Below are 13358 nucleotides of genomic sequence, written 5' to 3'. Positions count from 1 at the left end.
TTTAAAAAATTATTTTATTACTGAATTGTAAATTTATTTACATATTTTAATTCTAGTTAATGACCCAAAAAAAGCCAAATTTATATACAGTTTTACCATCATTGTTCATAAATTTATTTCCATAAAGGTTGTGATGAACATGTTATATACTGTATACAATTTATTGCTGTATGGCATTAATTCAAAAAAATCTACATCACAATTTTGTCTTGTGCATCTTGTAATGCTTTGTGATGAATTATATTGTTGGAATCTTTTTTAAAAACTGTATATCAATGTATTGTCTGTATTTAAATTGTTTTTCTTGTATAGTATTGATAAATTTGTAATAGAATTTTAGAAGTGTATTCAATTTCTGCAATACCTGCAGAACAATTATTCACAATTTATTTCCTTGAAATGGTACATAGGCACTGCAGATATCAAAAGTACATCTGTTAATAAAAAATATTTCATTTTAATACATTTAGAGATCTTGCAACAATAAAAATTGGGAATGGTTGAATCTGCAGCAAGTGTGCATAAAGCACCATTAATTCTTTATAAATAAAAATCTTTACATTAAATCACATATTTACACACAAACATGCTTAGTTGGGACTAACAAAACAAATGTGTCACCTTGCTGGCCACAAATCATCCATATTAATATTTCCATGTTGCATTACATTTAACAATTTTAGACTTTCCATATAAAATGTAAGTTCTTGGGTTACTAAACTATAAAAGTAAATATTTACAAGTTAATACCAATGAAATTTAAAGTTTAAACAATGAAGAAAAAATTGCTAACCCATGCTGCGGTCCTCCGTCATTATTCACGTGCAACTGTGCCAGGTGGGTCCGGAGTTTTGTTTTAAAATCTGCATGTATCTGAGTAAATAAATCTTGCAAAAATTCCAAAGGCAACAGATCGGACACTGCTTCGTGAAATTTTGTTAGTTGCTTTGAAATAGAACGAAAGCAGGAGGAAGGTACTGGTGCTTTTACTTCCCACTAAAAATATAGTAAGATAATTGAGATTTATTACAATTTTTCAAGAATATCAGAGGGGGAAAAAACTTCATACCTTTGCCAACTGATTTTCAAACATACTTCCAATAATTGTTACAAGCTTGTTTGATAATTCATTGATATGATTATTATAATCCTAAATAAAAAAGAAAACAATGATGCTAGCTCTTGTAGGAAACTTCTAAGATAGATAAATTATATGGACACAAAAAATAATTGCCTTAATGTTAATAGAAATTGTCTTCATTCTAAAATTTATGGTAATGTTTCAACTTATAAATATATTAATTTTTACAGTTTGTGAGAGAGAATAATGTATTTAAATGACAGGACTTGACAGAATATGAATTTACCTATATTAATAATTGACTGTGCAGAAATATCTTATTCAATTCAAAAATAGCTTTCAATCTAATTATTGCTATTAACCTGTCAAAAATTATGAAATAAGAGCTTGGAAACAATGATAAGACAGATTTTTGTAAAGAAAAAACTATTTGAAAATCTTTTTAACAAATCCTCAAGACTATCATTAATATATAAGTTAGCATAATACACTGCTGGCCAAGTAAAATGCATTGCAATATCTAGAGGCCTACATGGTGTTGCATTTTACTTCCAGCAGTATATTTAGCCTCAAACCATCTTGAAAATAAAGAAATATATTAATTACAACCTAAATAAAATGAATTTTGTTCCAGTTTCACTTTGTCAGCTTATAAAACATTTATCTTATTCATAACTTGACAAAAGTACTTTTAAATTATTCTATTAATTTCAACTTATTTTATTACTATTGATTGCTCCTACCATTTCCTGTTCTACATCAAATGACACATCTTATCACTTTATGTGGCCATATATCTGTGTATGTAAATATCCTGCTTATGATTATTGTACTTGATATCTTTATAAGATGCTAAAGCATTTGTAAAGATACAAAGTACAAATTGCATTCATTTTTTAATCACATTTTGTAGAAGTATAAATAAAAAATTTATAATGAATTTCAATGTTTTGTGTCTTATTAAAAACAAAATACATAAAATCATGTCAAACTTTTCTTAAGATTAAATAAAACAAAGAAAAAAGTTTTTGGTTAATTTCAAACTAACTTTTTAGATGAAAATTATACACCACAAATTTCTTGTTTTAATTATAAATACTTCTTCAATTAAAGTGAATTTTGAGGAAATGATTTGGAGCAGCATATTTTTAGTTTTATTGTACAAACTCTGAACTGAAATAAATATCTTACTTGAGATATCTCATCTTTTTTGAAGTTACTTGAAACGTTGCTACATATGATATATAATATAATGTATAAAAATAATGGGAGTTTGTTTATAGATTCAAGCATGATTCCTGTTTTCAACTGAAAACTAGAGGTGTCAGCCTACTGCTCTGTGGACCCCTGACAAGCCTGGGCAGGTTGAAAACCCCAGGACTTTTCTGGAGTGGCCCACCTGAATATGTCGGAGCCCCATCTTTGACTGCCTGGCTCCCCATTGTGGACCTGATCAAACTCATGATGGGCTTGGAAGAAAAGCTTTTAGTATCCACAGAAAGAATAAAGAAAATAAAAAAACAAAACAAGAGAATAGGATGTACCGTACCATATTTACTCAAATAGATTAAATAGCATCTTATAAAACAAACCTTACTTTCTGTACGTTCACTCTATTTGTCAACAGAATTGGTTCAGTTGGTATAAATTTGCTCATTACTTATATAACACTACTTTATTGTGCAATAACTTATCTTCCATGGTATCAAAGTCAGAAACTTTTTCATGTTCCATGTTAGGTTCTTCTGAATCAACACTGGATTTGATGCTCATATCCTCCCACATGCAATCATCCTCCATATCATTTAAAGAATTAGAAATGCAAAATTTTTTGAACAAGTGCTGCAGGATTTTTTATGGGATTCAAGTACTTACAATATAATAGACTAATGAGATTGAGTTAAGTTGACCTCTTAAATATTTGCTATTATCAATATTAGTCTAACAAATTAATTAAAATAACATTAGTAATTAGTGGAAATAAGATTCATGCCATTAGAGTTTGCTAGTTAGATTTGATGTAATACCACCATAAGAAGTACCCTATTTTCAGAGATACTAAAACCTGAAAAAAGTGCAACTTACATTCAAGTAAATACAGTAACAAATTAATTGAAATCAATACCTAAGCAATTTGAGATGTCAAAACAATTGATGGATGCCAAATTAGCATTTGGAATTCCAAATAATATAATAAATTAAGAAATAATACATCATAACATCTCACTATTTACCAAAGCAAAAGGCCACTACATCATTAATGCAGTTAATCTCTCAATGCAACCATGTGTATCAAAATCACGTTAGAGGAAATATTTTTTAAATAATTAACTTTATTAAGCTTTGTTAAGTAACAAGTTAGAAAAACATTACAAATGCTATGAAATATGTAATGTTTAAAAGCTCTGTTTCTACACTCTTCTACATATATAATGACTTTTAAGGTTGTCACTTAATGTTCTTGAAAAGTGCACTTTAAATATTAAAAAAGGAGTTTAAATTAAATGCTCACTACCAGCAAAGCTCATTTGAACTGATCATTTAGCAGTATAACCAAAAACATCTATTACTGGTGCATAACATATCATGTGACTGTAAATATAAGACCATTAATTCTAAGACATTTCTCCATTTCAGACTAATAGAATGGATTAAAAAAAATGTGAATCTCAGGAGAGAAAATATGCTAGTTTAAATCATTTGAATGATCACACTGATTAAATTTTAACCAGATGATTTTATGAGAGCAAGTTTATCAGCTCTCATCCTAACCTAATGAATATTATAAAGTTATTTGGCAAAAATAAGATATGACATGATAGAATAAATCTTTAACACCTTTACAGAAAATGAACAGTAGGTTTTGCACCTTTTGCATATTACTTACACATAGTTTTACAATGGTGGAAATTAATATCCAATTCAACATAAGAGTTCTAAACCATAATTAAATTCCTGTTTCACAGGAAATTCAACAGACATTGAAGAATGACTGTACCAGTTATTCCATCATTAAAAAGTGGGGATAAGCAATTTTTGGAAAAGTGACTTTGGCTTTCAAAATGTAGACTGATCAGGGAGATCAATTTCCATCTTTGCACCAGAAACCATCAATGTTGTGCACCACTGATTCTTGGATTTCCATCAAATTTCATTGAAATATGTATAGCTGAATATCTGCAGATAGCCAAAGAATGGATCAGACATATTGTCCCCAAGAAACTAAAGATCGGTAAGTTAAGTTGTCTACAAAATAGGTTCCAAAATCCATTACCCATTGATCAAAAAACATACACAAATGGAAATGTCAAAGGTCATTTTGGCTTTCTTTTTTTTAAGAGTGATGTTTAGGATTTCATGAACTGATTAATGAAAATGGATGACACTTTTTTATATTCATATGATCTGAAAACAAAGCAGCAGTTCATGAAGAGAAGACATGAGCATTTCTCATCATCGAAGAAATTCTACATACAACAATTTTTGAAGAAAACTTTGACTATCCCAGAAAAGTGATGCTAAAGCAGTGGCGTAGCGTGAGTGTCAGCCACCCGGGGCAAAGGAAAATTTCGCCGTCCCCTTATTTAGGTATCTCAATTTAAAAGACTAAAATTCAGTTTTGTCACAGAATAAGTAATAAAAATTCCGTGCTAGTGTTGCCATCTTTTTAAAATCGCTGAGCCAGGTGAGGTTTGTTCGAACAGAAGTTCCTGACGCATGCGTATGTCATTTTGCAATGCGAAGAATAATGTGCAGTGCATGTTGGTTCTAAATCAGTTACAGTTAGCGACTAGGGAGACTTGGGTAGGAGTAACGTAAGTAACCTAGATGACTTAGCTCTATTGGATATTGGAGGTGTATATGAATACAAATAAATCGTACAAGAAAGGAAAAATAAAAGGTCGACAGTTTGCGCACAATATCCCCAGGTAAAATTAATAGACCCAGACTGTCCGGATGGTAACACTATTCTGTGCTCATTACAATCGGTCCAAATCGTAGGTGCAATGAAAATATGAAATGAAATGGTTCAAATTTTTACAAGATATTATTATTATTATTATTTGTTGTGAAATTTTGCCGCCCCCACTACGCTTTGCCACTGTGCTAAAGTACAGTGGGTGATCGGTTAACGAACAAATCGGATAACAAACATTTTCACAAAAGATTTTTATGATCAGACAATGAACACCTCACAGAACAAACACAAGAAGAAGCGACATAAAATAATGAATATCGATTGGTCTTCCCTTGTCTTTGGGCAACAATTCAAAACTTTTCAGAGCACGGGAGAGGTCAACATTGACACTCAATCTGGTATATACTGATCGGATAGTATTCCTCCAAACTTTGAAACTCTCCCTCGTAATTCCAGCCTTTTATTTTTCTGACAGAAACAATCCTTTTATAGTATTCACAAGACTGTCAGGTAAGACTCTGCCCGACAGTCTCGCGGTCATTAAGTTTTGCGTCAGTTTTTATTTTTGAAAGGTGAGAGTATAATAGCAAAAGTAGAGAGTGGGCAGATGTCTGATGTCTGTTGTTGCTGGGCAGTATGGCTTGAACAGGTCTACAGTAGGCTACAGTTCAATCTTATCTAAGAAAGCTGATGACAAAAGAACACCAAGAACTCTTGAATGAAGAACACCAAGAAACTCGGCAAGATACGTTTTCTTCTGAAAAAGAGAATTAATGTCGATATCTGCTATTAAACATCAGGTCAGAACAACGGTCTTAGAATGGCATCCAAACCAGGTTGAGGTTAATAGGCTTAGGTATCTCTAAAATTACAATGCTATTAATTACTTCTGAAAAATCTCGAAGAAGAGAGAAAAGCAATCGATATTAGACAGATTCTTTAACCCCCACAAACAGAAAAAAAGACTAATAAAAATGCAAGACTGGACTGTGTATATATGTATCTTTATTATTACATATAAATAAATGTAGTAAGAAAATATATATTTTTTTATTTTTTGAAGTTTCCAGAACGAATTCCCATAAAAACCTATGGTAAATCGATAATTGATTAAGGAACAATTCGGATAGCAAACAAAGTCTTGGAACGTATTATCTTCGTTAACCAATTACCCACTGTATTAGTTAGGGTCAGATCAATATGGATCTGAAAGCAAAACTGAAAGAAACACAATGTGGAAAGTTCTACAAAGGCATCATTTTTTTTTGTATGACAACAATCTGGTACATATCACCAGAAAAGTGATGAAGTTGAATGAAATGAAGTTCAAACAGTCCAATGTCCACCTACACCAAACTTAGCTCCCTCAGATTACCATTCAAATGGGAAAAAAAATTGAAAAAATACCCAAAAAGAAGACATTTCAACGATACTAGTGACATCATGGAAGCTAAACAGGACAGATACGTTGAAACTACAGGAAGTGCTTCAAGACTAAGGGAAAATATGCTGAATAATATGTAGTAGTTATTCACATACCTTATTTTCTTCTGCATTAAGTCAAAACCATATCAGTATTAAGTCATACCCATGTAATTTTCAAATATTTTCAATTTTCCTTATGTTTAATATTAAAGAATTAATTCTGTTTCAAATGTTTGTTAAAACTACAGTCAACTTGCTTTAAAATGAACACCAATAAAGAAAATTCTCATGTTAAAGCAAATTCTACCATTTCCCTGGTAAAACATCATTGCACAGTGTTAATTTTCACATGATAAAGTGAACAAAAATTATACCAGAATTCATTAAACCAAACTGTAAATTACCGTTACCCAAGAAATAATCCTATTTCAAATAACTGTTGCCATTTACACTTTTTGAAGTGAACAATAAAAAGTGGTACTGTAATAAATGTTTCATTTTGAGTAAATATATTTTCTCCTCTAGTATGCAAAAACAGGTTCGACCTCTGATTGTAGAGCAATTCAAATATCTGGTTTTAGCAGACCATTCTACTTAACTCAGAAACTAGAAGGTTAAAGTTTAAGGACACCTTTCCCTTTAAATGGATACAGTCCCATGCAAACATATGATAGTTTGCTTATCAAGGAGTGTATACAGTGATGCCTGGCTTGGCTACTTTTTCATAAATTTGACTCCTGTTTTACTCTTTTCGCATCAAAAATATTTTCTACCTTTTCAAACAATCTTCAACAGAAAAAAAATCAGATTTCTTTTAGCTTTGTTTTGTTTAGCCACTCTGATATACTTCTCCACACTTTTTTTTCTTTTTTTTAACTCTTTCCGCCCTGTGGGCACTAAGAGGGCCTCTTTTAGCAAGCTCATTATGGGTTCGACCAGGTCCACAATGGGGTGGCCAGTTGGTAAGGGACAGGGCCCGACATATCCAGACAGACTACTCCCGAAAAATTCCTGGGGATTTTTCAACCCATTCAGATTCAATTCCAGGTCCCCCAGAGCAGTAAGTTGCCATCTTGACCACTCAGCCATCTGGCCGTCGAACTTCTTCATACTTAAATTATAAATATAGTCTCCTCCTCATTTTGTTTGATTTGAAAATCATGTAGAACATTAATTTATTTTTGTAAATAAATTTAACTTTATTTAGTAAATCAATTCAAAATATTATAATTTAGAAAATTCAATAACCTATTAAGCCTTAACTCCCTAAATTATACAACCTTGATCCTGAAAATTGATAATATGAATTTTCAATAAAGCAAACTAACTACTGTTTCCATAGTAATTTGTATTAAAACAAGTTGACTGTATTATAATTATAATTAATCTTACAAAAAAAGGAGCTAGATTACAATTTCAAAGCAACTTCTAAATCTTTTCACTCAACCTTTATAAGAGAGGTAAAGCAATAATGGATTTTAATACATTTGTATTATTTATCATCATTCAATTTGTATTAAAACAATAAAATACTCAATATCAAATGTATTTCTTATATATCCTAGTGGGAATTTAAATAATTTACTTACTTTTAATATTTCATCAAAATGTTTGCACATAAACTGTTGTTTAGTTGTAAGTATATCTTGAAAATGTGCTTTCATATATGGTATATAAATAATCATTAATTCGAGGCATCTTAAAGCAAGAGCTATAGAAAAATCATGCAAAGACAAAACATTATCAAAAGAAATAACATAAAATTTCAGCATAACAATAATATAATATAACTCACCAAGATTTTTAGCAGTAATTGTTTTTAATCCTACTAACTGTAATGCACCAGCTCCTAATAACAACTGACTTGTCTTTGAATTAAAAAACTGCAAGATAGTTCTAGAATAATTATTAACAAATTTTTAAAAATTCATAGCAACATTTATGAATTTTACTCACTTTTAAGAGATCCACAAGTCTTGTTAAAAGATCTGGTGCAATCATTGGAATGTTTTTAGCACATTGACAATACTCCATTACCATTTTCAATAGTAACAGAACTGTTCTGTTAAAATTTAAATTAAGTAGTTTAAAATAATAATATAATACCTTAGAAGAGAAAAAAAAATGCTTAAAAGTAAAATACCTAACAACAGCAAAATTCTGCCCATTTACAACCAAAAAGCTCTGAGCCGGTCTTTCATTATCTGTTACAGAACGTTTAGGTATTACTGTTAATGTTCCTGTAAAAATAAATTTCTTTATTTTAATTAAATATTTTATAAAATGTAGAGAATATGAGATTTATAAAATACCCTTTTGTGATATATGATCTACCAAATCTTGAAATTCCGAAGGAACATCTACTTGTTTCCATTGTTCACTATTTAAAAGTAAGCTAAAAAGAAATCAAAATTTGTTATGACAAATGTTAAGAGATTTATTTCAAAACAAATTAAACATAAATAAAAATCATTAAAAAATCTGACAATTGGCTAATGATGAAAGTGAAAATAATTTAATACAGATTTCAAAACTATATTCAATTTGGCAAATTTTGCTTTTAAACATTAAAATAAGATTAAATTATACAGAAAATAATTTAGACTTTAAAAAAATTTTCATTAATATAAAAGAAAAATTATAAATAATCTAAGGTAATGATAATGCATACAGTAAATGCTTTTAATTTAAAGAACATAAAGAATACAGTAGACCCCCTATAACACGGGTTCATATAATATGGATTCATATAAAACGGTGAAAAAATTGCGATTGTATTCGTATAAACATGCTAAAAGAGACTCGTATAATACGGTAAAATGTCATCGCCGACTCGTGTCACGACAGGATTGGTCAAATCTAGACCAATAGCGGATATTGCACAAACTGTTGAGTTTAAACGAGCAGCAGACCTACTAAAAACCATTTATTATTTAATGGCCATAAAAATTATATTTATATTAATGATGTCTCCAAAGTTCAGTGAATTTTTCGCAGAAAAATAACTTATCAGGAAACATGCACCCACCATTCGATGTGCCACTTCGCGACGAAAACAAGCTTAAGCAATGGCGTCGTCGAACGGTGCACACTTGGTAAGTAATCCACAATTTTTTGTTTATAGCATAGTTTATATGGATTATTCCCAAAAAATTATACGTATTTTGGAAATGTTGAGTCAAATTAGTCTAGAATAGATTAATTTTATGGAAGAAAACCTTTCAAACAGCCATAGTCCCTAAACTGCACATGTGCCAGGCTGTGATTGGCTCGTGTATTTAAGTGACTCGTACAACATGGAATTCATAAAACACAGAACATATCTACCGTGTTATAGGGGGTCTACTGTATATTACTGATAAATATTAATCATTTAATATATTCTCATATAACATTATGAAGCTGTGGTTCATTTTTCAAGATATTTTTTTTTTTTTTGCAAATGTCATGCTCAACTGACACTGCTTCGAAGTGCTATGTATATGTTTTTATTAAGGTTGTGACATAACAACAGTAGAAGAGAGAACAACTGACAATATTAAATTCAATAAAAAAAAGGNTGTCTCGCCCTTCTGTGAAATTTAACACCGATGAGTCATTGTTTACACATCTGGATGACCTTGAACACAGCTGGAGTTGGATTTCCCGGGGCATTCTCATAGACGTCGCGGGAGGACAAGGGTTTAAAGTAGGATGAACACTAGCTAGCCGTATATTTTTAAATATTTTTTAAAAATTTGGAGACTTAAAAAACATTCCAAAAATTCAAAAAAAATTTCAAATTTTAATTAACTCTTCACATCCAGATCTTAGTGATTTGTTTTTAGAGTGAGCTTTTGCAATTCGGGGATTCCCCTTGTATTACTTTTCAATAAAATGAACTGAATTAAGTTTGAATACAAGTTTATTTTAAGCTTTTATATGAATTTCTTTCAGACATTCGAAGTAATTTATTAAGCAGCCTATTTCTCTTAATTTCTGCAAATTTTTTATGCGGTTTTAAGTTAATTTTAACTCGTTGTTTTGGTTTTATGCGATTTTAGAAAATTACAGAACGTATCCCTACTTTTTCAAGGCAAGTAAAGTCTTTTTTTATGCGAATTTTTTATTTGCGTTTTTCTGTAGAACGTATCCACCGCATAAAACGAGACCTTACAGTATTTAGTGTACTATTAAAAACAGTGTTTGTATATAGTATAAATAGTAAGGACATACAAACTCAGTATAATTAAATGATTTAATATCTAATTCTAAAAGTATCAGTTTTTCATATAATGGCAAGTTTTCTCGATGTCATATTTGATGATTTCATTATCTCTAATTGAAAATTATTGGTCACTGTTCATCTGTTTACAAATTTTGTTGTTTTAATTAAATTATTTGTTTTCAAAAATAAATAAATAAATAACACAAAGGGAAAAAACCAAAAAAGTGTCATATTTTGAATCAACATAAGAACATATGTAAAGTCAGTTTGTACAAGTAAATGTGTAAGTTTTAGTGTTTTAAATATATGTAATTTGTGTAGTGTATGCATTTTGTCAACAAAAAATTCTAAAGTGAATAATTAGAGAAAACTAATTATTTCTTAAACTAAATAACTATCACCTTAGTTCACTTCATTGTGAGTTGGAAAAGGAAGAAAGTTAAAGAATTCCTGATAGCATTTTTAGCAACTAAATGTAAATAATGATGTTGATGATAATAATTAAGGCAACCCAAAAGCAGATAAAGCAATATCCGAATCCAACCATGTGTTGCTTACTGAAACCCTGAAATGAGTGCATACCATTCCATTTCTGGTTATTACACAAAAGTTATTAAGCAATAAAGCAGGATAAAGGAAAATTAAGGAACTTTGTCAAGGTAACCATGTTTTTTCCCTGCAGCCCTGTCCAACTCCCATACTTTGTCTCTTCATATCTTATAGCCAATTATAGCAACTTGTCAGCAAGATAGCAACTTTTTGAGAGCTTTAGCGGCATACTGACACCTGCGTTCAAATAAGTCAAAAATAGAGATTTTCTCATTTTTATATATCCACATGAAAATACAATATACAAATCTTGTTTACTGTATTTCAGTTCTTATTTACACTTTTCAAATTAATAACTATTTTTTCTATTAAGTTGTTTATATTACTTTTGTTTACCTTCTGTCAGTATCATTTTTACATATTAAAAATTTCATCTTCATACCTTATGAAGATTTAATTATTTCCTTTCAGAAAAATTGCAGTTTTTTTGTATTTAATGTTAAATAGAAATTTACTGTTTTTGTTAAATAAAATATTTGTTTATTTTTAAATTTTTACTTTGAATAATTTAATATTTTTTATTTGCTCAATTAAGTAGCAAAAAAGTAGCAACCTTTTAAGATTTTGGTAGCAAAAAAGATGATTTTTTAAATATAGCGAATTTTCTTTCCAGTTAGCAACTTAGCGCCCATCTCCCCAGGATCTGGTAACCATTAGTTATATCTGATATATTACTGTAAAGATTTGAATAAACCAACTTTCTAATTAAGTGTATTTCATTATATCTTAAGATAATGCCCAAAGACACCAGTTACAGCAGCTCTTTGATTACATGAATTTCCCAATGAAAGATTTGTAGTGGAAAATGGAAATTTGCACTGCAAGTATTGCAATACTATGGTCAGCTATGAAAAGAAATTCACTGTGAGTACACATATTGCAAGTGCAAAACATTGTAAGGGCAAGAATAGTAGCAGCAAGCAAGAAACCTTGCCATTTACTGCTTCCGAAAGTAGTAAACCTTCAAGATGGCAAGACATGGTTTCTGTATTCTGTTCTGTGGGAATACCCTTGCACATTTTTTGTCACAATGAGTTCCAAAAGTGGATGAAGTCTGATTTAAAACTATCTCCGAGTAAAAATTTGCCTAGTGAAAGCATCCTGTGCAGATTCTCCTCAATGTTGGAAACAAAGATTTAGACACTACTGCACAAATGTGTCAAGGTTGTGATACTAGATTCTGCTGAAGAAGTGTATACTAAGAACAGCATCCTAAACGTTTCATCTCAGGAATGAAGACGGCAAACAGAAGGCATTCATTCCAGGTACCTTTATCTTCCAAGAACCACTCTTCAACACTGCCACCTGTACCAGTTATTACCTGATGGAGGATGTGGCTAGAAGCAGTTTCATACTACTATAAGAGATGGGATGTTAAAGTGGCATAGATTAAAGAAAATCAGATTATGGAAGAAGTTGCAAGAGCTCAGTAAGTAACCTGATCAGTCCAAACTTGAAGAACAGCTACATGCAATTGTAAGCCAGGCTAAAGCCTTAAGCAACTTGATCAAGAAACTGGAATCACAGCCTGATCCAAATCCAGTGTTGTAGGAAGTGATATTTGGCAAATTTTTGGAGGCATTAGGAACTGTTGATACCACTTGGTATAGATTCAAAGCCCCAACTTTATCTAGATGGCAAACATCCAGCATGGCAGTTCTGGAAAGAGCTTGAAGTCCTGGATCCAAATCATAACCAAACAATGGACAGTATAATTTCTCAATTAGGCAGATTCTCTAAGAAAGAGATACCAAAGGGAAAAAAAAGCATACTACAATGCTTTAATCAACAACGAAAACAGCAGTATGCAATGATATAGTAAATTTCTGAAAGCACTCTACCAAGGAAATGCCGATTTTGAGTCAGCTGGCATTAAAAACTCTGTCAGTTCCTGCTAACAGAGTAGATGTGGAGAGGAGTTTCTACCCTAAACCATCTTCTCACGCTGAAGAAATCATCATTTACCAAGAAAAATTTGGACTTTCATATTTGCCTCATGTTCAATTCAGTTGATCTATCAGATTCAGACAAAGATATATAGTAATAGTAGTAGGGTTTCTCAAACGGGATTCCGGGATCCCGGTTGTTTTTTTAACCCGGGAAATTTTTCTTATTCC

At 30.8% G+C, this 13358-nt stretch overlaps 1 protein-coding gene across 1 annotated transcript in view; it reads right to left on the bottom strand.

Annotated features, from left to right (window-relative positions):
• Positions 1–294: 294 nt before the first annotated feature.
• The window catches only part of LOC111635829 (vacuolar protein sorting-associated protein 54-like), a 45462-nt gene continuing 32398 nt past the window's right edge, over positions 295–13358 (bottom strand). The window contains exons 16-23 of the mRNA XM_023380932.1: positions 8738–8820; positions 8569–8665; positions 8382–8487; positions 8221–8308; positions 8015–8136; positions 1070–1150; positions 794–996; positions 295–720 (exon numbers count right to left, since the gene is read on the bottom strand). Of these exons, the coding sequence (XP_023236700.1) occupies positions 618–720; positions 794–996; positions 1070–1150; positions 8015–8136; positions 8221–8308; positions 8382–8487; positions 8569–8665; positions 8738–8820 (883 nt within the window). The 3' untranslated portion in view covers positions 295–617. The remainder of the gene's footprint in view (positions 721–793; positions 997–1069; positions 1151–8014; positions 8137–8220; positions 8309–8381; positions 8488–8568; positions 8666–8737; positions 8821–13358) is intronic.

The sequence above is a fragment of the Centruroides sculpturatus genome, unplaced genomic scaffold (genome assembly GCF_000671375.1).
Source record: "Centruroides sculpturatus isolate CEXI.00-Female unplaced genomic scaffold, Cexi_2.0 scaffold983, whole genome shotgun sequence".
NCBI classification, from domain to species: Eukaryota; Metazoa; Arthropoda; class Arachnida; order Scorpiones; family Buthidae; genus Centruroides; species Centruroides sculpturatus.
This window is presented reverse-complemented; position numbering and strand designations above follow the sequence as displayed.